At 39.8% G+C, this 25506-nt stretch overlaps 2 protein-coding genes across 5 annotated transcripts; both read left to right on the top strand.

Annotated features, from left to right (window-relative positions):
* Positions 1-1071: 1071 nt before the first annotated feature.
* Positions 1072-13811, top strand: xkr5b (XK related 5b). Its single transcript, XM_044180688.1, has 13 exons — positions 1072-1303; positions 2649-2738; positions 2943-3048; positions 3327-3493; positions 5326-5459; positions 5624-5702; positions 5934-6103; positions 6512-6623; positions 6972-7139; positions 7283-7473; positions 7709-7768; positions 8147-8330; positions 9476-13811. The coding sequence occupies exons 1-13, from the start codon at positions 1195-1197 to the stop codon at positions 10150-10152; spliced, it is 2247 nt and encodes a 748-aa protein (XP_044036623.1). The 5' UTR covers positions 1072-1194; the 3' UTR covers positions 10153-13811.
* Positions 13812-15889: 2078 nt separating this feature from the next.
* Positions 15890-25365, top strand: ctsba (cathepsin Ba). 4 transcript variants are annotated; one of them, XM_044181033.1, is made up of 12 exons: positions 15975-16170; positions 19206-19326; positions 20963-21089; positions 21194-21279; positions 21438-21552; positions 21697-21812; positions 22259-22344; positions 22425-22571; positions 23125-23241; positions 23414-23542; positions 24240-24321; positions 24618-24741. In XM_044181033.1, the coding sequence occupies exons 3-11, from the start codon at positions 20967-20969 to the stop codon at positions 24311-24313; spliced, it is 993 nt and encodes a 330-aa protein (XP_044036968.1). In that variant the 5' UTR covers positions 15975-16170; positions 19206-19326; positions 20963-20966; the 3' UTR covers positions 24314-24321; positions 24618-24741. The 4 variants fall into 4 exon arrangements, with proteins under 4 accessions (XP_044036881.1, XP_044037132.1, XP_044036968.1 ...); XM_044180946.1 differs by lacking the exon at positions 19206-19326 and having other exon boundaries at positions 15890-16170; XM_044181109.1 differs by lacking the exons at positions 15975-16170; positions 19206-19326 and adding an exon at positions 16598-16616.
* The last annotated feature ends 141 nt before the right edge of the window (positions 25366-25506 follow it).

The following is a 25506-nucleotide window of genomic DNA, read 5'->3' as shown; positions in this document are numbered from 1 at the left end:
AAAGCAATCTTGGTCTTTGGTAATGGACAAAAACCTGTGTTGACTGTGCACTCTTATTATTTATATTCAGTGAGAATGATCAATTATTGGAGTCAGACTCCCCCTGGTGTCCGTAAGGTGCCACTGCTCCCCAGACTAACCTTCAGTATTTATATACAGCTTCAAAAGCCAAATGGTAAAGAACAACGACAATAGGGAGGGAGGAAAATAAATAAAAAATTAAATAAATTACCAATGACAATAAATAGTTAAATATGTAAATCAAAGTGAAAGCCAAAATAAAAGCAATTATGAAGTCATAATAATATTTGTGCAGACTCAGAAGCAGTATATAATAATATATATAATACAATAAAAATATGGCTCTTCTGACTCACTCATTAATTAAACCTCCATCATCAATCATATGCACCACCATTACTCATGTTGTAATCAATAACTTTATCATCATAGGAAAAAGTCAAAGCTCAGTGCTGTTGCTTTAAATTTAGTTCTATAAACGCCCATATTTCCCTAAAAATAAGTTTGGTCACTTTAAACTTCAGGGTTTTACTTAAATCACTTTTGCCCTCTAATGTTCACAGGTAGCATGGCACATGTCCACTAAAAGCAAACAAAAATGATTGCGAGGATTGTTGTTATTGTAGACAAATTCAGTAAGATTCATGAAAAATTATGCAGTGATCTCATTGCATACTTGTGAGCATCTTTATCATAGTAAAATTTATTTTATATGACTAATTAAGTGAGTAAAGTATTCATATTCTGGCCTATTCTCTTCTTATTAAACTTACACGAGTGCACAAGGCAAGGTATAATACCCCTGAATATTCCCTGAATATGATTTTTAAGACACTAAACAGAGGAATAGAAAGGGAAAAGGAGAATGTAAATTACAAACAAAACACTGTGGTCTGTGAGTCAAAAGTAGCCTAAGTATGTGTTAAGTATGACCAAACTTGACCAATGAACACTGATGATGTCGAATTCAAACTCGAATTTAAACAAATTAGACCTATATCTCTCAGGTGCTCTGCCAGAGCTATCGCTTTAACGGGACGGGCGGTGACGTTGTGCAGAGAGAGCAGGCTGCAGCAGCTGGACCGACTCCTGACCGGGACCAGAACAACACCGGCCTACATTTTCGCAGACTGTTATCACTGTAAATCTGAGAGTTCAGGTTTTCTATCCGCCATGAGAGACTACTCAGCGACTCCGAGCAATGGAGGCACCTGCATGCCATGCTGCCAAGTTTGCGTCTTCGCCTTTACCGCATTTCTCATCGTTGCAGAGAGGACGGCACGTGAGTCCTACCTGGGACACTGGGACACACACACACACACTCACACACACTCACACTCACACCCTGCACACAAATAATAAAACCGAGTGTTGTGTCACTAACAGTGTGTCGGTTGGTTGTAACGGGGTTGTATGTACCCGTGCGCATTCCTGTTGTGTGTTATTTGACTTTATTGGCGTGCGCGCGCGTGTATGTCTGTTTGGCCACAGTGTATGGATGTACAGTGTGTGAGGGCTGCAGCGACTGGAGGAGATATACTCGCATATTCTAGATGTGACAGGGTTTTTGGTGTCATATGTGGTGTATAAAAACATATACAATAATCCATCAGACAAAGTTGGACATTTGTTTTCACTGTCTCTCGTTGTGTTGTCATGAATTATAGAGTCAGACCAGAGTCTGCAGTCAACACTACTGCGCCTCTTTCCTGTTTTTATACGCTGCATGTTATGAAATCCTGTGTGCAGCAAAACTGCAGACTCATGCCAGGGTGTTTCATCTTTTAAACAGCTGCATCATTTCAGCTTCTGAGAGATTTCTCCTGTATAAAAACAAAGCTGAGCCATGTTGTCATATTTCAGCGCCCTTTTTTTTGGAGGTGCGTGAATGGACGAGGGGATGGGCGTACCCCGGGATGGGGCCTAGTCTGCCCGGACAGCCCGCCTGTTTAGCAGCTAAAACGGTTCATTTTATAAAGGGAGGGAGGGAGGGAGGGAGACCTGCACAGCTCAGGCCAGTGTGATGTGGAGAGGAGTGTGTCTGTACTGAGGAGAGGAGGCAGCACTCATGCTGTCAATAGACCTCAGATGGGAAGCAGAACAGAGGTCATATGAAAAAGTGTGGGCACTCACAAAATAGGAAAAAGGGCTGTTGCGCTCATGTAAACACTTCTATTCTAAGCACAACAACATAAGCAGTATCATACAAAATGCAAAGTGTAAATAATAGTGAGTCATACATTAAGAAGCATCTATTATCGCACCTTGAAATGCTGTATTACAGTGATACTGTGCATGTGATTTATGAAGCTGATATGTTTTATGGTCCTACAGTTGTGTGCGAGGTTTGTCCAAATATGCACAATGTGATTTACCTGCTGATTTGGGTTTTTATGATTCAACCCTTATTACAATTTTCTATTGCATCATCAGCAGACTCCACTGACAGCAACAGCTTACATCCCAGTCACAAATAAATGAACTGCACAGTGTGTCTAACCCATTATGATTAATGTTAACCTTTGATGTGAGTGCATTTAGGATTTTGTATTGTAGCAGTCCAGTCTGGTCAGTAGTTTTAAGCATTTCTTTGTGTTTATGGACGTGTGTTTTTTCTCTTTCCCCAGTGATCTACTGCTTTGTGTACTATCTGTGGGTGGGTCACAACTACTGCTATGCCCATCTTGCTGGCTTCACTGCACTGTTCCTGCTGCCAGGTGAGATAACAACAACAAGATATCAATCTATATTTACAACATAAATATTTAATTAGGGGTCCCCAGTTACAGACCCTGATAGAATACCAATAGAGAAATGTTACAGTAGAAGGAACAGACCAGACGCCGTTGCATGATGATGGAAGGTTAGTGTTGGATGGATAGATAGAGAGAGATAGATTTGTTTCATTCTATGTTTCCCAGGTTGGGGTCCCCAGTGGCTCAGTTATCTGTGGTACCTGTCAGATGGACGCATCCGCAGGAAGTCTCTCACCTGGACACACATACTGCACCTGGGTATCTTCAAACGGTGGGCCGACTTTATATGTGTGTGTGTGTTTATGTGTGTGTGAATGAACAATAATGCCAGTGCTAACAATAAGGACAGTTTACAGTAAAAGTCTGACAAACTGAACATTTGTTATAATAATTTGTTCTTATGTTTGATGGTGTATGAGGAAGATGATAAAGATACATATATATATATATATTTATATATTATGATGTATGTGGTGACATTTCCTTTTTCTCTCTCTATCAATCTGTCTCCCACTTTGCCTCCCCTTCATCCATCTCCGGCCTCCACAGGCTTTTGGAGTGCATGGGTCTGCCAGATGAGGATGTGTATGGTGAGATCATGCAGCAGGCTGATGTATCTGCCTTACGTCTGTTTGAAGCCTTGGTGGTCACCCTCCCTCAGACGCTGCTGCAGACCTATGTGCTCATCTGTACTGATATAGGAATCAAGTCTCCAGGTACAGAGAGACTGAATAGGAAATGTCGAAAGTATGTGTGCAAGGGTGATGAGGTCAGAAATAGCATGTATAATTTTGTTTGTGTGGTAGTGAAAGTATGTACAGTATGTGTTGTCTGACAATAATCAGCAGTCCATGAACCAACAACTTTCAAGAGAGGAAGTTACCAAACATTTTCATGTAAAAGATTCTCAAACAGATCTGCAATAAACTGTGGCCCAATAGACCATAAATACTTTCATTTATCAAATGACAATGAGACAACAATGTAACAATGAAAGGGGTCGCTCATTGTGATGAACCTTCAAATAAATATCACCTGAATCTGCAGCTCCCCTCGGCTTTACAGAGCTTTATAGCGAGTTTCAACTTTACCTTTTTGTTTCACTCTCATGGCTCTCTTAGCATTGTTTTGTTTTCAGTGAAAAAGCTCTAAAAACCTACTGTACACTGCCTGCTCAGCACCAAGTGGCAGACAGAATCAGTTAGCAACTAGCTGGTGAACATAGTCAGTCAGTCAGCAACTAAAGAGCCAGATATTTCCCTCAGTAGGTGGTGGAGACCAAAAACAGAGCTAAATGAATGTTGTAACTGCTTGATATGTAAATACACAACTGTTTGCCAACAAGTTCGCCATATCAACTGACAAGGTGATGACATGTCTATGTTGTGTTCACAACCTGTTTCCTCTGCCCTCAAGTGCCCAAGTAAGTATTTTTGGTTTAGGTGGGATTCTTTGGAACCTCATACTGTATAGGGACCCCTGGTGGTCCTCAAACAGCAGATGAGGATCTATTATTTGTTTGAAGTGGTATCTGCTGTACTTAAAATACTTATTTAAAATATGGCAAAGAGCTCAGATATTCCCATCATGATGATTAAAGTTACAGGGACTGGAATTGGAGTGGTTATCCACTTCAAAGCTTCCTGCGTAACATCTACATCACTATGGATTTCTTATCCATTAGTGCGTTGTTGGACAATGTAATAATGGGAGAGCCGGCTCCTCTAATTTTCTGTACTGTCTCACTGTAGAACAACTCAAGATTATTCAAGATATTTGCACAAGTCAGCTGTGCAAATATCATTTACCATGTCTTTGATATTTTGGCAGGTGCGCGTTGTGCCTTCAGCATCGGCAGCTCAAATGTAAAAATATAGTGTCACTCAAACAATGAGGCTCAAATAACTGTTTAATGTGAAAGGTGTCGCTCGTAGTGACGAATCTGCAGAGAATTATCACCAACTCTGCGGTTCCCTTCAGCTCTATGGATCATTCATCGTCTTTAAGATCATTGTTTTAGTTTTACGACCCACGGCTTCACTGTTTTGGTTCACTCTCACTGCTCTCATAAGCGTTATTTCCAGATGCATCAGGAAGCTGTTTTCAGCTAAATGGGTCTGATAAACACACTGTATGCTAACTGCCCAGCACCAAACAACAGACAAAGTTAATGAGCTGATGAACATAGTGAGCCAAACAGAGCTGAAAGAAAGTGAACATTGGTCAGGCAGCCAGAAACACGACTCCAGATGAATCATAATGTTGCTCTGTGTCTGCTTGATGTGAGCAACTCTTTGCTAACACATTTGACATAAAAACTTTATAAGGTGATAATACGTCATATGTTTTGTTTTCATCGTGTTCTGCTGCCCCAAGTGGCCGGAAAAAAACAACCCAATTAGTGCAGCTTTAAATCTAACATCTATTTCCAGAGTGCATCTGCAACAGCCTTGTATCTGATGTACAGTATGTATATAGCATTACAGTGTATCAAGGTTTTCACTTTTTTTTCCCTCTCTGCCTCCTTCCTCCTCTGTCTCCCCTCCAGCCTCAGTGTGTTTTGTGGTGTGTTTGTTATCGCTCGCCTGGGCCTTGGTCCTCTATGCCAGAGCCTGTTCACTCATCAGACCAGGACACCTGCAAATGACCCCCGCTGCCATTCTCTGTCGACTGCTGTGGAGGGTGGGCATATTTAAACAACCTTCCAACAGCCAATATGTTCAATATACACCCTCAATATGACAATATAATATATATAATGAGCGGCATATTTACATGCCTGTGTTTGATATGTCATGAGTGGGGTTTTTGGCTTTGTTTGTGTGACAGGTATATTTTCTCTGCAGGTCAGTATGTTGGGATCTCGATTTGCCGTTCTCATGCTCTTCACACGTATCTTCAAACAATGGATCCTGGGGGTAATTGGTAAGTCTGGATGCCAAGGCTTCATCTCAAAGCTCATATTTGTTGAATCTGACAAACAGTCTATTTTCTGCTGGATAAGGAAATAAAGAAGTGGTGTTTTTAATAAGTGGCGAACACATTTGACTATTGTTGGATGAGTCTTGTCACCTCCTCTACTGTCAGGTTTATGTATGTATTAAAGGTTGAATATTTCATTGGTTGTGTGTGTGTGTGTGTGTGTGTGTGTGTCAGGCGTGCACTGGCTGGGTGCAACTTTCTGGATGGTGTCTCAACAGACTGACATCATACGTTCAACTAGTCGATGGAGACTCTTCAACCTCGTTCTGGGAGCCATTCACATCTTCCTTTTCCTCAATGTGAAGTACGGTCAATCCAGATGCCGCATGGCTGGGTTCTACCTGGTATGTGCGTTTGTTTGTAGTCTGTTCATACCTGTGTGCCAGCAGTTTTGGGCAAGGCCATTAAATAAATTTATTGGATAAAACAATACACCGCCACCACCAATAAAGTTATCAGGTAAAAAATATACATTCTGCTGATAATTCCAGTGTCTGGGGGTCTCACCCCATGGCAAAAATGTACACCTGTGATATTGTAATGTGCTTTGGATAAAAGTGTCGACCAAATGGCATATCTGAGATGGTGATAATGCAACAGTTGAATCAATGTAATCTCTATGACAATAGTTGAATAACAGTCAGACACACAGTAAGCTCAATAAAAAAACTACAAGACTGTGAGACAAATACTGATTTCAAATGTGAAGAAAATGTAACAATCTTTTTCTGTTTCTGTTCATTCTTCTTCAGGTCATGTTCTTAGAGAACACTTTTCTTCTTCTGGCCTCCTCATGGTTGTTTACCATGGTGTCCTGGGATACTGTGGGAATCCCAGCTGCAGTGTTCTGTAGCTTCCTCATTGGTGAGAAACACACTGTATAACACACTGTATAACACACTGTATACAGCCATGCTAACGGCTCTGTGTGGCTGCACATCTGTGCTTAGAGCTAAATGCTAATGTCGGCATGCTAACATGCTGATGTTAAGCAGTTAAAATGTTTACCATGTTTGCCATCTTAGTTTAGCATGCTAACAATTGCTAATTGGCATTAGTCATTTCCTTCTTTTCTTTTGAGGTCTATAAACTTCTACACACACTTGCACACCTCCATTTCAAGTCCTCCCTGTTTCTCTTCTGTTTACCTGCCTCTCTCTCTCTCTCTCTCTCTCTCTCTCTCTCTCACTCTCTCTCTCTCTCTCTCTCCAGGAGTGATAGCATTGGTGCTGTACTATCGTTTCCTCCACCCTAAGTCCTTTGAGATTTTCCAGAGTATTCGCCACAGGGGGATAGGTGGAGCCTGCATGGAGCGTGGATCTACACTCTCATTGGAGGAGAAAGTCACACCCACTTTCCATCACCATGCAAAACTGTCTGGTGTGTTAAAGATCTATCTATCTATCTATCTATCTATCTATCTATCTATCTATCTATCTATCTATCTATCTATCTATCTATCTATCTATCTATCTATCTATCTATCTATCTATCATAATGACTATGGTTGTTAATCTAATAAGGAGGTGGGACCCTCATGGATCTCCCTATCCAATGGGAGGGCTGGAAACATCACCACTGGCTGCTGATTCGCTTGGCCCTGAAGACGGGGGATGTAACTAAGATCTGGTCGTTGTATGGCGAGGGGGGTCTGGCCGGACTGATGGGTCTGTCTGAGGAAGTTCACTCCCCTGATGAACTTCTTGTCTCTCGGGTTTGTTGCGTTCCTGTTGTTTAATGTCCTGCTTAGAAGAGCTATTGGTTTTAGTACTGAGACTTCCTGCAACTTGATCTGACTTTTAAAAAAGTATGAATTTCATTACTATTAGTTTTTAGTTTTTGAATGTCTGCTTGCTAAACCTGTCCTCCCTAGCATGCAGCCTAAGTGTGATGTCTTTTAAGATTATGTAAAAGGGTTTCTTATGCTTATTTGTGCTGTGATTTGTCAGATTCCACCTGTTCAGCCGCAGGTTCCTCAGATCTCAGCTCCTCAACCAGCTCCACCACAGGTGACCCAGGCTCCACAGGAAAGATCTTTGTATAATTTAGCCCTCAGCTGAAAGCAACACATAGACACCAATTATGCCGGGTTTGGCACATTTTTCTACAAACAAAAAATTATAACATTAGACCACTTTTTAAAAAGTTGCTTTCATAATCACTTAAAAATTCTACACAGTGGCTTTAACATTCATGTTCATGTGTAAAATAATTGTAGTGACATAAAGAGAGATTCAGTTGGACAGCATGTTGCAACCCGTGTGGTCTTGAGAACAAATGTCAGTAGGTTCAGCCACCAGGTTGGCTACTAAAAAGTTGTATCTGTACAGAATACTTTCAGTTAGTGTGTCTGCAGTCTGAGGCTCAGCTGTTTGTCTTGTCCCCAGGTGAGAGAGGTGGTCCAACCACCAAAGCCGGCTCCCACCAGTATAGTAGCCAGACCAGTAAGAAAAGCTCCTCCCACAACAATCCACGATATGAGAAGGTTTCCAGAGATCATCCCGGTCCAGGAGGTCATTCCTGAGGAAACCGCAGAAGACGAGTCCAGCGCTCCACTATCAGAGGAAAAAGGTTGGATGCCTGATAAACACTGAACTCTGATAGTGCACGCACTCAAAAACATACACACACAGAAATATAAAATGCTGTTTAGTGTTACATTGGATCACCTTTAATCCCAACAGAAGGCTGCTTCAATCATTCTTCAATGATTCTCGAACTATCATAGTGAAAATGATCATGCTCAAAGTACCCATCCCACTGGGCGTACATGATGACATGACTGGATCCACCTGGTTTGTCACAATGTCAACGCGACCAGCAAACAGTATATACTGTATTATGACCTGAGCCATCCAACTTCTCCCACTTTTATTTATTAATAATCTATTTGATGAGGTGCCATGTGTTCTGCTTCATTCACTGTACACCTTTGACATTTGCTTGAATACCCAGACAGCACAACAGTCTGCAGTGCTCAGACCTGGTTTCCAGATATCTATGATCATACTGTCTGTAAGATCACACTTTAAACCTGAAGTCATTGACTTTTTTGGCCACTTGGGGGCAGCGGAAACCAGCTGGGAACACAACACTGACATAACATCACTTTCTAAAGTTGATATGGCATTGTTAGCGAACAGTTGCCTGTTTACGCATCCAGCAGTTACAGAGCAACGGTAACAACTGTCTGCTGCTTTGGTGCTGGGCAGGCAGTGTACAGTGGGTTTTAAGAAAGAGCTTTTTCAATGAAAACTGAAAATGACACTGATGAGAGCAGCAAGAGTTAATCAAAACAGTAAAGTTACGGTCCGGAAAACCAAAACAATGAGCTAAAAGAACTGAGCTGAGGGGAACTGCAGAGTCACATGTTAATTTTCTGTGGGTTCATTATTATGAGCGACCCCTTTCACATACAAGTAGACATGTGATACATTGCTAATATAAAAATACTGTTTATGTAATGTTAAGTTTGGTATTTTGAGGTATTTATTCACATGCTTTGTAAGTGTGGAAATGGTGTTGCTGTTGCACAAAGCTATACACATACACATACAACTATGCACTTTCTTTGCAGAATCAGGGTTTATATTTTTCTGGTAACTGAGTATACATAAAATTTTATATAATATCATAATACAAATCCTTTGTAGTCATTGTAGAAGATGTGTGCTGTTTTAAACACCTTTTAATTCAATGTGATTTCATTTTCAAAGGTGATGAGGAGTTTCAGAGTGCTGCTTACGGCTCGCCAACTATTTCATCTCCACGGCAACCAGGAAGCCTCCGCCACATTGACAGCAACGCTGCGACCCTGACTGAAGCCTCGTCCTCCCCAGGTTCTCTGGACATCAAGACTCCCGGCTGGTCACCTGAGCGACGTTCCCCTCTTCTGATTGGATCCCCGGATAAAAAAACAGCGATCCCCGGAGAGTCCAGCACTACACTGTACTTCAGTGCGGATGCACAGTCTCCCTCCAGTGGGAGCTATCTTGGCTGGGGCTCCGAGTTGTCACCCATCTCCACCTACAGAAGTCCCTACCGGATCAGGGAGGCTCGTTTTATCACATCCACCCCACGACTGGAGCCTCGAGCTGGGGCTGAAAGTCCAGGCCTGGCCCCTGTTGTTGTCATCCCTGCCACTCCTGGTACAACACCAGGCACCACCCCAGGTGGAACCCCTGGTGCTTCGACTCCTGCTGCTTCAACATCTGCAGCTTCAACACCCGCGGCTTCAACGCCCGGTGCTTCGACTTCCGGTGCTGCGACTCCCAGTGCTTCGACTCCTGGTGCTGCTACACCCGGTACTCCAATCATTCCAATCACTCCAGTCATCTCCCACGCTCGAAAACAGATGGTCCAGTTTGTGGACAGTAGAGAGAGGGCGGTGTAAGGAGGATGGGGGTAAAGGGGAAGGGAACAACTGGGTGGGGAATGATATCTTTTTCAGTTCATCAGTTAAGGATATACATGAGTTCATGCATTAACTTCTAGGCTTGGTGGGGAGTTAGGGGGCCTTTTCAGCTCAGTTCATTTGAATCAGTCATTGAAGAATATACAGTATAAATGATTATTTATGTTTTTCCCCTGACATGCAGATAAAAGGGTTCCACTAGCAGAAAATGGGGATGCATGGGTAGCACAGTGGCAAAACACTTGTCAACCACTGCAATTCTTAATAGTGGTACCTCTGGCCTTCATGTACGTTCCAACACATGTAGCAGTGTTTATAGGTGGGAAGTCAGTGATGGACCAGGTCCTTGTTGCTGCACTAGCAACTCCTGGTTAGTTGGAGCACCTGCAGGGAGGAGGGTGTGATCCTGTCCTGTTGGCAGGTGAAAGAGAAGCATCTGGCAAATTCATGTGTATCAGGTGAAGCACGTGGCTGTCTGCTTCCTACCGAGGCCACCAGAGGAGTTAGCGGTGACAAACACCGCTGCACAATTGGCCATTCCAAATATGGGGGTGGGGGTGGGATTGTGTATTTTTTAATTTCTTTAAAACCATTTGATGAAAGAAATTCACTATAAACTACAGATCATTATTTACAGAAGATTGGATCCGGGTTACTCATCAAAAGAAGACACAGATAACAATTCACAGGTGCTAATGAATGTGGGGCATCACTTTCATTCATTTAGATAAACCCTTACACTTAATCATTAGACACTAACCACAGAAAACCTAATGCAGTTTAGTCACTGGATTATTCAGGCAGTGCAGTCAGCTGAGGTTACCTCTGGTGAAATTTAGGAGCAAACTAATTATTAAAATAATCTGAATTATTATGATGACATTTGAAACCAAAAAGCATAAACAATCATGTGAATCAAGGAAAAGTTATTTAAATGGTAGTGGATCTCAGTGTCAAGAATTTTCTAAATGAACCAGGTAACTAAACTAGTTTACAATAACCAAACATGCTGTCTGCCTGGCTGCCGAGCAGAATCTCTTGTAACGCCACTCCCCAATGCCAATCTCTTTTTTTAAATTGGTGAGATTAGTCTGATGCAATGTTAGGAAATATATAAATAATGCATAATTAATGCAGATCCAAGCATACCTTCAAAGTCACTGATGCTATTATGCTTGCAAATGCTTATTATTATCATCCCGTCCAGTTTTCAGGAAGCCACTCATTCATCCAGTCAGTTACTCACTGTGTGTACAGTTCAGTACGTGGTTGGTGTTTCCACACATTACTGACATTTATCTGTAAAATAGTGAAATCTGTTAATTGATGTCTTTATTTTCATGAAACTATCAGATAAGCAAATGACAAAAAGCAAAGCTTTGAGGGAAAAATATGCTTTCCTTTCCTTGCTAATTGTAACTGCAATAATTACAGTCAGCACTTTACCGCAGAAAAGGTACAGCTAAAGTTTATTATTAGCCGCCAGAGTGGCTGTAGAATGATATTCTGCAGACTACTCTATGATCATAATGTGAATTTATCAAAGGGAAACTAAGCAAAATAGAATATTAAAGGAGTATCAGCCGATGTTTCTGTTATTACATGCATTTCATTTTATTTGTCTAATATTTTTTGATTTGTTGATGGTTTGTTTTTGTCTATTTTAGTCATCAGATCTTTGATATCAAATTTTTTTTTTTGTTATGACTTTGTTTATCACCTGCAGAAATGCTTTACATCTCTAAATTAATACATAGGCCTAAATAAACAAAGTTTCCAGAATTTAGACGATTTTCCCATGCACGCTCATACTTTATTGACAATTTAAAAAATGTTTGCAAAGTTTGGCCTTTTCATAAAAATTACAAACAAGGGACAAAATGAAAAGATAGACAGACAATTTCTGCAGGACATAATTAATGAGTTTGTGTTCTTGTCTCTAACAAAGAGAAAAGAGGCGGTAACTTTTATGAACATGCAGTTTTGTGTTCAATAAGAAACAACTTCCTCAGATGTAGACAATCCATCGCAGTAAACATAAAGCCTAAAATTGGTTTTGTCGAGATGTATTTGTTCTTAAATTACGCTCCTATAGAGTGTTTTCATAGTGCGCATGTAACAGTACACCCTACTGGAATAAATGGACACGTCCCGTAGAGAATAATGCATCACAAACCTTGTTAGCTGGGACACCAGTTTAAATGACGTACAGTACAACACTAAAACTAGTTTGCAAGCTAATGACAGCATTTATTGTGCTGAACAATGCCATCTAATCAAATCTTGACGTAAACCTTGTCTTAAATGAATAGCTAAAACTCTAAATGACTTTAGTGTTCTCCTGTAAAGCCCACCACTACTCATAAATACGTGTCATCCTTCAGATTATCCATTAGTTGAACCTTCTATCTCCGTAAAACTGAATTTCTATCTGACACGATTTTATTTTATTTTTTTGTCACAGTGAGAAAATATTATTGCTCACTGTGTGACTGAAAACACTCTTGTTTTATATAACAGTATAAAACATTTTTGATAATGTAGCTACCAGAAGGAGGGAAACTAGGTAAGGGGGCAGAGGTTTAGATTAGAAATGTTGCATAAAGAAAAGAAAATATAAAGTCCTGGAAATAATGTGCTGCTATGAGTTTCAAGTTTGGTCAGTGCCAGTATTATGTCATGTTATGAATATTATTTATTTAAACATGTGAACTGTGATTGTAATCATAGAATATGGTATATATGATAATATCAGTCTTCCATGTATATTTGTCTTCTATGTTTTTCTTCAACTATGCTATATAATTTGACTTTATTTCTGTGTTTCTAAACAAATACAATAACTATAAAGTGACATCTATATCTGTAATGAGCAGTTAAGATATTGTGCTGCTCATGTTTGGTGATAAAACATGGGCATTTTGGGGTTTATGGAACGAAGTGCTGAGAAAAACGTGCTTTCGGCAGAACCGCTTTATCAAACTGTGTCAAACTGTTATCCATGTACCGCGGCCTGCTGATAGATATCACTGCATGTTACTCGTTCATACAGGCACCCAGAGAATTGTATCTATTCCTTTAGAGAAAGAAAGCACTTACTGTAACTACACACACACATTACAGTAGTTACACACATGCTAGAATGTATGTGTGCGCAAAAGCAATAAGCCAGCTAATGAAATGTATCTTGATCATCACTGATCAAAAGATATTTACGCGCACGCTTTAGATGATGCCTTGGCTTGATCATCATGAATCAGCGCTTTGCCTTGTAGAGAGACAGTTTCAGCTGCCACGCTTGTCTCATGTGTGTGTGTTGCTTTATATTAGAACAATATGCTTTGCTTTGTGTACCTGCTGTGTATGATAACCTTTGCTTGTGTTTCTAATTTGACTCATTTTGTATTTTTTAAATGTTCTTCTTTTATATTTGGTCACATTTACTGTTACTGAAATGTGTGCACAGCCACGGAACTAGTTTGCTGATTGAGTGTAAGATCACTTATTCGCCGGACGGCCTCCATGTATCAACATGCATCACGTCATCTCTGCAAGGATTTCTACAGAGCAACTGTGGTTGGTAGTAGTGAGTCATTAACTGTGCTATTGATGTGACAAAATAAAGTCATTAATCATGATCAAAGCTCAGATTGTATTTTATTGATTTTCCCTGATTAATTTACCATCAGTAACATTTCAATAATTTAACAAGCTTTAGACATAGGTGGAAATAATCACAGTGTAAATGATACAGTGATGAATACATTGTAAATAATGGCAGCTCTAGTGCAATGTTGCAATGAACGTACTGTATTGTTTTCATTACCACAGGGCCGGATTACCCTGCTGGGGGGCCCGGAGCAGTAACCATATTCCTCCAACTCTTCTGTGCATTGTGTACAGTATTCCCATGCTGGCAGTAATTTTACTAAACACAAATTATAATAAGATTTTGCACCATGTAATAATAAAGGTCTTGAACTTGATTTTGACACCCGGCCTCAAGAACAGGTAATTAAAGAGAAATTAACCTTATTTTAGCTGATATTGTCCTTTAATTAATTAAATTCAATATGACTTTATTTATCCCTGCAAGGAAAGTTGTGTGCAGCAGCTCACCACCCAGGTCAACAAATACACCCACAATAAACAGGAGAAGAAAGAAAAAAAAAACTGTTAATCACAAAGGTAAAAACAATAAAAAGGCTGTAACCTTTAAAACCAGTTGCCTCACGGTGAACAGATGCCTGCTTTGCCCATTTGTAATCCATCTTTGCATTATCATTGTACAAAAACATTATACGTCTGTGTACTAATTGAAGGTGGCTGATCTAACCACCCACTACACTGCAACTCGGCCTCAGACTGTTGCTACTTAGAGTGTTTTTGGTCACTTACACTTTACTTTCAATGCAAGCAAATGAGGATCTGCTCTTGTGCAACTTGCTTGGTAAAACAATGATTAAAGTTGGTGAGCTGTGCTTACAGTATTTTTCGTATCTCATCATTTTGAAAGTCAGATGACTGATAAAAGGAAGAGAAAGCAGCTAGACAATCAGCATGTTCTCTGTGGTCAGTGATCCACAGCACAATATAGCATGACACAGCGTGAAAGACAAAAAAACTTGTTGTCACCATCAGTTACAAATCACAAGTTATGTCTCAAAAGAATAAAATTAGAAATAAAAGTCACAGATAAACTAAAAATGTTCAAATATCACCATACACATACATTGCTGTCCGCGCATTATTAAAAAAGGTCCTCAGCATCTTTTTTAACAGAATAACTACATCACACTACTTAAAAATATCATTAGAAAAGCCTTCTAGCAAATATTTTAGTCAGATAAATAACAAGTGACCTTTGGGCTTGAGTTGTGTTGAAGCTTTTGAGACATTATAGCCCAGAAATAAATACGAAGCAATTTAGACTGATAATAGCAAATTATTCATAACCAGGATGTGATGACAACCTTTTCTAGCTAATTTAAAGTTATCAGTGATCTTTAGTAGAATAAAGTGATATGTATACAGATTTCTAAAATTGGCCTTGATGAAGGCCACAAGCTGAAACGCGTCCGTCTACCAATAAAGTTCTTCTTAATACTACAAGTGTTGCTGGAGTTTTGACCTCTTCAGACTTTTTCCTTTCTCCATGCACCTTGGAAGAAGCCTAGGTGAAGTTGTGACAGAAATCCCTACTCCGCTTCTACAGATTTCTCAAATTCCCAGATTTTGGGTCAAGTGGTCCCCTGACCAAAAGTCACATGGCTCAGTCAAAAGTGGGGATGTCCTAATCACGTTGTGTTGCTCTTGATCTGAGTATTTGCCAAATACTAAAACAGATCTGCTGCTTTTACAACTACATTTAATTTTTACAATTCAGCACTTTTACTTAAGCATTATTGTTGTGGCACAGACCAATACAGAGAGACAAAACAGCAATACAGACTTTGATATAAATTAAATACACCATTACATGAAAGGTCCATTTCAATGATAATAATAAAAATATAGGTTAAAAATTACGATAGCAATAAGAAAATGTATTTTTAAAACGGATAAATAGATATTTAGATTGCAGGGTTTTCATTCAAAAATAAATATCAAAACATTTCAGCACCACCTCGCGGTCAGACTGAAGTAGTGCTGCGTCCCGGTGCACCAAACTCTCCCGTCGTTAAGCATGTTTTTGCCGGTTAGATACAGATTCAGATCACTGTTTGTCTGTGAGAAAACATCACTGATCTTACGAACCAAGACGCGCACGGTCCGGAACAACAAAGGAAGAGTGGTGGTGTGGTGACTTTTGGCTTCGTTACCGAGATCACATGAGCTGCATTCATGTGACCGGTTCACGTGGTTCCAGGAATAAATAACAGGAGGACCGTTTCACAACCACATACTTTACTCATCAGTGAAGGTCCGTTGGAGAGGGGGCATCTGGAGCTGAAGATTTACTCACGTACACGCCAACAGCTGACATACGACCTACAAGTAAGTGGTTTATTTTTGTGGGTTTATCCTCCACATTAAAGCGGTTCCGGTTTTTAGACGTTAGTTACAGATTGTTTACACGGTGAGTTAGCAGTTAAGCTAGCTAAATCTGTCACACTTTACGTATTCCTGAGTTAGTAAACAACACGTTAAACGGTATTCAGTTAATATCTTGGACTGACATCGAGTCATGTGTTACAAAGAGCAGCTCAAGTCCTCGCTGCAGCAGTTATTTGTTTTAATAGCTCAAATGGTGGTGGTTGTTTGCGACTGCCTGACCCATTTTAGGCTTCATGGGCAGAGCTGGTAAGAAACGTTTGAAAGCAGGTGGAGCTAATTTATCCAGACACGCGTGCATCTCATTTATTAATGATTAGGACACATCGAAATCTGGTGTAGCAGGCGGCATCTCGATGAAACGAGAGGAAAGAACTTAAAACCTGAAGGTAAAATGAATATGAAACACGATACTGAACCGTCCCGCACATTGACCCAATAGGGAAATGGAAAGTGAAACTAGGTTTTATGGGAGCTGGAGGCAGCCATTTCATCCTCTGCTGATTGATCTTTCAGTGCTAGAGGGGGGGCAAGACAACATTTTGTTGTGAGCAGTTAGAAAGAAAATAGTTCCTACATGAAACTGCTCACAACAAATCTGTGAATTATATTGAGTAACCCGGTCAATTGTATTTTTTGGCGCTTTGAGCACCACAAGCAGAGTGCCATATAGTCCCATTATTTTCAAAAGATGCAGACATCTCTACGGCCGATATCCCCAGAACTCTGCAACTCACACAGAAACAATCTAGATGGATAAACAGCACCACGGGTAAAAGGAGAAATCTGTATTTTTGGCATGAACTGTCCCTTTTTAACTATTGAGTAAATCAGACATCGGACCCCTTCCTGTCAGCAGGTCCTCAGCATTGTGACAAGGAAACAGGAAATTAGTTGTCAACCAGATTTATAGTGTAGTATTATACATTTATCAGACTGGATGTCGCCCTGTTGCCCTAGCAGGCAAGATGAAAGGTGTTATGTTTTTAATGATATACAGATAGGGAAACTGTGCTTGTACAGTGTCTTGACATTTCTTCCAGGTCTTTTTGCTGGAGGCAGGAATTTTATAACATTAAACGAACATTACAGTATATTGCTTTGTCCCACCTATAGTACAATATATTAGAATAAAAAACCTGATTCTTTAGTTTTGACATCCAGAACTCTCCACAGAGGTACCTAATACTGATCAGTGTTTCCCAGTTTAGTGTAGATTTAAAAAACAAACAATTACATAAGAATATAAAGAGAAGACAAAGGAGCTGAACTCAACCCGTTATTTTAGCACTTATGTGAGGGTCATTTGTTCCACAAAGTATTTGGTGAGGACATCATTTTGTTTTTTCTCTGTGGTTTTAGCGCTGACTCACCCATTTCTTGTCTTGATCTTAAACCTCCCATGTAAGGGGGGGGGATGTCACAACCCTTTAGACGCTGTTTAAAGATCTGTTTGCATCAGAAAGAAACCGTCATCAAGCTGAAAGCTGGGCTGTTTTTTATTTCTGAGAATTTGACTGAATTTTGGAGATGCAAGACTTCTGCTAAAGAGAGGCCTCACGGCCCTCCACTATGACTCAGCAAGTTAGTGTGGCCTTTGTTGGTTTTGCTTTGACAACTGTAGTAGTTTGAGGTAATTGACATGAGACTGAGTCCTTCAGGGCTGACAGTGGTGCATCTCAGCAGGCTGATGGTTCAGTTCTCCAAATCACATCCTTTAAATCATTGCTTCAGCTGTTTTTTGTGTGGTTGAACCACTTCTCTAAAAACTGAACAAATAAACGTGTCTGGTCTTTGTGAATTTTTTGTGTAGCCCAAATGTGAGTTAATTAATTCACCCCCAACATCTGCAGGATCCTTTGAAATCTCTCTGCAACCCACCTGTAAACATAATCTATGGGTTGCAAGTATACGTGCCAAGGAAACCACTACTATCCATTTATTTATTTATTTATTTATTTATTTATTTATTTATTTATTACACAGAATATCAAAAGTTGAGCACTTGACAAAAGCCTGGTTTAGATTTTAGAGAAAGGAAGACAAGCGACAGAGCTTCAGTGATTTCAGGGCGCAATGTCAAAATGTCATTCTGTAAAGGGGACTTTTCTATTCTTACTTCCCTCTGTACTTTTTGCTTGTGATGATTCATTGTCATCAGTCATGTGATATCAAACCATTTTCGATGGAAATCATATTTTCTTTATCTCGCAGATCCAAGTGTCTTTCATTGGATTCTCTTCTGCTTTTTTTCTGTAAAAGAAACAGGACATGCCTAAACAGGTGTGCTGAGATTACAGGTATCTAACAAGACAGGTTCTTGTTCTCAAGAGAGAAGCTGTGTGGCAGTGGGCCATGTAAGCACAGAGTCTAATAAGTCTTATGTTCCTACATAAGTCCATGTAAAACTGCTTGGCAACAAGACAGTTAGTGTTAATTTTGCTTGGAACACAGTTTAGTAAATGATGATATGGGGGGGGAGGGAAGACAGAATCTCAATGTTTTTAAAGTCAACATTTATGTCTTTCTGACACAAGGCTGTAGGATATTTCTGAGCATTAAAGTGTGTGCCTGATCACTAAACTGCACAGCCACTCATCACTCACCCTGGGACGCTCCCCGGACAGTCGCACCCCCCTCAGTCTGCTGTGTACGTTTGCAGTCTGCTGTGTAACTATAAGAGAGAAACAGGTGATGTTTGGCATCATTGTAATCCCCTCAGCATCACAACACCAGATCTTTCTTCATGGTAGTTATTTAGTAACAAGATATGGTCATTTAAGAAATTGTCTAAAATCATTTGGCCTCTGACCTCTAGTGGACAGCGTCCCACGTGGGGCTGAACATTAATACCGCCCGGGGGGGGGTCAGCACGTCCACTGATTGGTCAGGTGTTTCTCTTAACTTCCTTACCAAACTTTCTCTATAAAAGACCCTCACTGGAATGCAACAGGGATTTTCTTTGTTACCTGTGCAAGGTGTCCCATTCCGTCTCTGCGTTGCGAAGCCAACTTCAATCTTCAACTAATCTTCACTGCGGCGGGTGCAACACAGTCCTCTCCTGACATCACCACTGCGACTCTGCAGCTGCCACGCAATGTTAGTAACAAGTGTTTTTTAAAGAAGTCATTGCCTCGGTTTTCTATAACTTACATCCAGTCACTTTACATATCTTTCCTTGTTTATCTTGCTACCTGAGTTCAGGTTAATTCCCAAAGCTAATTTGTGCATTAGACACTCTTGGCTGATCACCAAGAGAAGCTGTTATCAGTGCTCGTTGTGTCAACTCGGAAATTATATTGCTGGACGACTAGTTAAAGGGGTTCTGCTTAATGATTCTGATTAACGCTGTAACTGAGCTAAACTCTTTAAACTTTAACATATTATGGTGGAGAATTCTTGAAACTGCTGCCGCTTCCCAAACATGTAGATTTCCTTTTTGTTCCTGACTCCTGCTGTTCAGGCTTTAAGATTTACTAACATAATCTGTTCTTTTTATCAGGGTTTGAAGCTGCATGTTAGTTCATCCCATTGTGTTTTATAATGGAGCACAGTGTCTGCACTGGTATTGATTTTTGCTGGACTTGGCATGCTGATTATCCTGAGCACATTCCTCTATTTAATAGGCAACATTATGATATCTAATGGGTCCTTGTCTGGAGCTTATCTCAACTCTCACCAGTGCATTTCACCTCTTACCTCTTCACCTTTTTTTAATCTTAAAAACTAAATGACTGCATACATTTGCATTGTGTGTGGCATTTTCTGCATCACGAGGAACTGAGGACATATTAATCATTTATTTTTATTTATTTGAGTGGGAACTGAAACCCAGTCTTGTTACAGCTGAGAAAACACTGTCTTCTACAAAAACAAATGCACTGTGTATTGAAAGTCCAAAGTCCTTTTTGTGTGTGCATGTAGATTTAAATCTAAGGAATAAGTTGAAATCACTGGACTATTTATGTGCCTGCTGATGCAGTGTGTTTAACCACTGGAAAAGTCTCTTGACGTGCATGACTGACTGAGGATAAGAGGTTTTCTTTGTATATGCATGTTCCACTTGTGGTTGCAACTGGAGTGACATCTAGTCAGCTGTGAAATTTTAAATTTTTATTTATTTTTTTTTTTCCCCAGCCTAGTTTCAGGAGTGTATGAGACGTAAGTCTAGTGTGTTTTAAGCATAGCTTTGCGTTGTCGCAGGCTTGTATTTCTATACTAATGTGGACGACATTCTTTTATACAAAAGTTAATACTGCTTTTTTCCCTCCCCTGTGCTTTCAGTAAGAAAGACTTGTATGTGCAGTCATTTGGGCTTAAGTACTGCATGCTTGTTCTTGTGGCTTTCTTTGAGACATTGTTACCCTTTCAGCCTTTATCACTGAAAGTTGAGGAAAATCAATACGTTAGTTTGATTAATTGTGTAGCCCTATTTTTGAAATTGCAATATCCAAATCGCAGAAGCTGCGTTTTTTTTGATAAAAGGTAAAATGTGTCAAAACAGCATTATAATGAAGTGCTGCAAAGATGCCCTGGCCTACAAATCTGGTTCTCCAGATGTAAGAAAACATGTTTGGCACAGGTAGTTTTTTCTTCAGTGAAAATGAAAATTGATGTGATTATCATTCCTATTAATCGGGAATCATATCACATTATAAGTCAAAATTGCAGTTTTATTTTTTGTAAAGTGAATAAAGAATAAACTTGTCCTCCCCTTAATTTTGTATTTTTCAAGCAAAATGTGGCGCGCAGCCTTCCTGTTATTGGCTGCCAGTTTGTCGGTGATCCTGGCCAGACCCCGCCTCCAACCACTGTCCAGCGAGATGGTCAACTACATCAATAAGTTCAACACTACCTGGAAGGTGAATGTTTTGTTTTTTGTTTTTGTTTTTTTTCCTTACCTTGGACTTTTGTGTCAGTGGATATAAGCAGTTCTATTTGGCAAAATATCCCTCCTCTCCTGCAGGCTGGTCACAACTTCCATAATGTCGACTACAGTTATGTCCAGAGACTGTGTGGTACGATGCTGAAGGGACCTAAACTGCCAGTCATGTGAGTCTCACTCATACCGTCTGTTGGTGGACGTAAAGCACATGAGATCAACTCCAGATTAGTATTTCTGTATATTTCCATATCAGTGAGGGTGAGTATTTACTGCATTGTACATCTCCTAATCATACATGTGCTGTGTACGCTGTTTTCCTCTGCAGGGTTCAGTATGCTGGAGACCTGAAGCTGCCTAAACAGTTTGACTCCAGAGAGCAGTGGCCCAACTGTCCCACTCTGAAGGAGATCAGAGACCAGGGCTCCTGTGGATCCTGCTGGGTGAGATTTAAAAACTCACTGCTCAAAAGATGTGACCATAAAATATGTATTTTTTTTTTTTTTTTTTTTTTTGAAGTTACAGATGATCTACGGAATTTAGTTTGATTGTGTTTGTGTGACATGTTTTGGTTCTTGTGTTCGCAGGCATTTGGCGCTGCAGAGGCCATCTCCGACCGTGTGTGTATCCACAGCAATGCCAAGGTCAGCGTGGAGATCTCCTCAGAGGATCTGCTGACCTGCTGCGACAGCTGTGGCATGGGGTGAGAGGCAGCAATATGTGAAATGTTTCACTGCTTTGTGTTCAAATGTCCCCAACAGATAATTGAAGTGACTTACTGCATGTGGACCATAATCCAGAGCTCATTAGCAAACCTACTATTTGAAATTTGAATTATTGTGTATTTAATAAATCCCTGGCCTCAATATAACATTACATAAAAATGATTCCAGTGAGTTCTATACAATGAGGTGTACAGATTTTACAATTGGGGAAAAGCGAGCACTATTAATGAATCAGTTCTTGGTATCGGCAGATACAGTACCAAGAAGTAGGATTCAGAATCAGTATTGGGAGAGCAAAAAGTTGCATCTGCGCCTCCCTGATATTGTATAGCATGAACATTTGGAGTTGGAGGCAGGGAGTACATAGTGGTTGTCTGTAAAGGTGGAAATGTTCTGAAAAAATGTTTTTATTCTCACTACTTAGATGTAATGGTGGCTACCCTTCAGCCGCCTGGGACTTCTGGACCAAAGAGGGACTGGTCTCTGGAGGCCTCTATGATTCCCATGTTGGTGAGTTTTGTGTGCAAGAGTCCTACAGTGGCACACTGCACATGTGTTGTCTACACTTCTGACGCTCTTTGTGTCTACAGGTTGTCGTCCCTACACCATCCCCCCCTGCGAGCACCATGTGAATGGCAGCAGACCCTCCTGTACTGGGGAGGGTGGAGAAACACCTCAGTGCATCTACAAGTGTGAAACTGGATACACCCCCAGCTACAAACAAGACAAGCACTTTGGTAAGAAAGGCAGGAATAAATAAGGGAGGATTAGGGTTAAGCATGCTAACAATTAGCTCTCTTTGGATGCTAACCAGTACTTACTGTATAGTAATAAGAGAAATTAAATCTGTTTGAAATGTTCCTCACTTTAGTTCGTTATATTCTATTTTGTTGTAGTGCTTTGTGTCTCAACATTGCTCTGAATCTGATTAATGCAGTATCAAAAACAAAAGGCATCATTTTAATAGTAACAGACTCAGCTGAAGCTGATTTTATCTTAAAATATGTAAGAGACCATACATGAATAAATGTGTTAATTCATTTTATTAGATTTTCAGGTTACTCAGCCAATCTATTAATAGTTATTAAATCTGGTATCAGTAGTCAATACCTAATCTATCACTAACCGGTATACATTTACACTGGCTGGCTTACACATTTATAGTATTTTTTTTATTAGATTTCTGATAAAGAGAAATTATTAATTAATTGTTTTATGTATCCAGTCATGTCATAGTCTTGTATGCATGTACACACATGCAGCGCAGGATCCTAACTCTGTGTGTTGCAGGTAAAACATCTTACAGCGTGCTGTCAGATGTGGAGCAGATTCAAAGTGAGATATACAAGAATGGCCCAGTAGAGGGAGCCTTTACCGTCTATGAAGACTTTCTGCTGTACAAGACGGGTAAGAACATGTGCACTCATTGCAGATTTAGCTCAGTGATTCTGTGAAATGTTGTTTCTGACTTTCTCTCATGCACTTGAACTCAAACTCTTGCTGACCCTCTCCTCTATTGTGTTCCTTCTCTTGTTGTGTGTATTTTATTTTATCTTTTTTTTTTTTTTTCTCGTCTCAGGTGTGTATCAGCATGTGTATGGGTCTGCTGTGGGCGGCCATGCCATCAAGATCCTAGGCTGGGGGGAGGAGGATGGTGTTCCCTACTGGCTCTGTGCCAACTCCTGGAACACTGACTGGGGTGATAACGGTGAGCAGAAACGCACACATTTTACTTAACTAGCTCACATACAACTAGTTCCTCTTATTATAAACAGTAGCCCTTCTGTTTACATGCATGAAGAAAATGGACTATTAAACACTTCAGTATAATGCAGCCTCAACTGACCACATTTATTTGTTTCTGACAGTGTTGCAAAAACTGAACATTACAACCTGCATAAAGACAGATTTATTATTTTTTGCAGGGATGCTGTATTAAACTGCATTATAGTACAGGTGTATCTAATAAACTGTTCAAACTTGGTGCACGTCATATTTCTGTAAAATCATATGATGCATTTCTATAATTTAAACTACCCAGTGCTGTATAGATCAGTTAGACAACATAAGAAATAATGCATACAGGTTGCCACATAAATAAATAAATAAATGAATGAGCTAAATGGGAATATTTCTACTTTTGATACAAAGTACATTTTAGCTGATACTATAATTGAATTGTTGGAATTCTACTTTTAATTAAATGATATGAATACTTTTCTGCATTGCTATACCTAGCAGCTGTTCTGAATGAGACACAAATGCACACAATTTCACTGAAGACATGAAGATATTTTATACTTCTAAACATACATAGTTGGTGTTGGGCCAAAGCTATTCTTTCAATTTGTTGAAACTGAACAAATGTATGTGTAAACTGTCCTCTGGTCTGTTTCTGGTTTCAGGATTCTTTAAATTCCTGCGTGGATCTGATCACTGTAGAATCGAGTCTGAGATTGTGGCGGGGATTCCCAAATAAAATCTAACGTAAGACAACAAACAACACGTAACAGCAATATAATGTATTAGCCTCAAACTTTGTGTGCCTATTCAGTACAACTGGTGTCATAAACCACACTGGAATGCATGGACTTTTATTTATGCACAAGCCTCATAGCTCTAAATTGACTGTTGACCCTGTACCACCTCAGTAGCTCCCATTTTAAGTCTGAGAGGCTACTGTCTTTGTCAAATCAAAGTTTTAAGAGCATGGATATGGCTTGAAGTCTGTGCTTTGCTGACTTACTTTGTTTTGTTTTTTTTTGTTTCTTTTTCTCTTGCAGGTGTTGAGCTGCAGTGTCCATTATATAATCACTAGAGGGCAATACCTCTGCTTGCCTGCTCTGGAGCTCTGACCATGTCTAACTGCTTTTAGTCCTTATAGTTAAAGCCCATTGATGACCTGCGCACACACAGCATGTGGTTTTCTTTTGACAACAGACAGGGGAAAAACTTGAGAGCAACCTTCACTTCATTTAGGTGGATTAGCAGATGGAATATGACAAACTATGTGCCTCAGCACAAATCACTATTGTTGCATTTAGGGTGTCTCTTGTGAATGAGCTGCTGTGAGGTCATGTTCCTTCACCTCTTAAAGCAAAAGTCAATCAAAAGGTTGCACAGGAGGAAAATGGGTTTTTAAGATGCATAGGTGCATTTTAATTTTATCTCAGGTGATTTGATGCAAACTTGTCCCTGTTGTAGAATTGAATTTGTTCCCCCTGTTGCCTTTTTTTTTCTTTTTTTTTTTTCTCTGCACTGGTGAAAAGTGTCATTCTTTCAAAAGATGGCAAATATTCTGCCTAATGCAGCAGAGGAGGTGAATTTGTTTTAATGTCTAATTTTTAATTAATGATCACAGCTCTTGTATTTTTATTTTATTTTTTAATCAAGCATTATTTCTCAGTGCCACAAATGCCAGTCCCATGATGTTATGATGTAATCATTGTAATTGATGCCTGTTAGTGTTTTTAAACTTAGAGTATGAGATGAGCAGTTTGTTTTTTATAAATAAAACAATTTGGTTCCCGATATGGTGGTGTTACTCTTGAATATATGTATGCTGGCATTTTAAATGAGTTTTACATTTTATGTGGCTGATTGGAAGCATCACTTGCCTGATGGGATTGACTAACTGAGAAAATGTGGGTCAGGATATGTAAAATATGGATT

The sequence above is a fragment of the Siniperca chuatsi genome, linkage group LG1, assembly GCF_020085105.1.
Source record: "Siniperca chuatsi isolate FFG_IHB_CAS linkage group LG1, ASM2008510v1, whole genome shotgun sequence".
Classification (NCBI taxonomy): domain Eukaryota; kingdom Metazoa; phylum Chordata; class Actinopteri; order Centrarchiformes; family Sinipercidae; genus Siniperca; species Siniperca chuatsi.
Note: the sequence above shows the minus strand (reverse complement) of the source record. Positions and strands in the feature narration are given on the sequence as shown.

Bases quoted from the DNA above. Each gene is read 5' to 3' on its own strand.
- xkr5b (XM_044180688.1), top strand. From the start codon at position 1,195: ATGAGAGACTACTCAGCGACTCCGAGCAATGGAGGCACCTGCATGCCA. The intron at 1,304-2,648 runs GTGAGTCCTACC...CTCTTTCCCCAG, and splicing joins CGTTGCAGAGAGGACGGCAC to TGATCTACTGCTTTGTGTAC. The intron at 5,460-5,623 runs GTGGGCATATTT...TTTTCTCTGCAG, and splicing joins TCTGTCGACTGCTGTGGAGG to GTCAGTATGTTGGGATCTCG.
- ctsba (XM_044180946.1), top strand. From the start codon at position 20,967: ATGTGGCGCGCAGCCTTCCTGTTATTGGCTGCCAGTTTGTCGGTGATC. The intron at 22,345-22,424 runs GTGAGTTTTGTG...TTGTGTCTACAG, and splicing joins CCTCTATGATTCCCATGTTG to GTTGTCGTCCCTACACCATC. The intron at 23,543-24,239 runs GTGAGCAGAAAC...TTCTGGTTTCAG, and splicing joins CACTGACTGGGGTGATAACG to GATTCTTTAAATTCCTGCGT.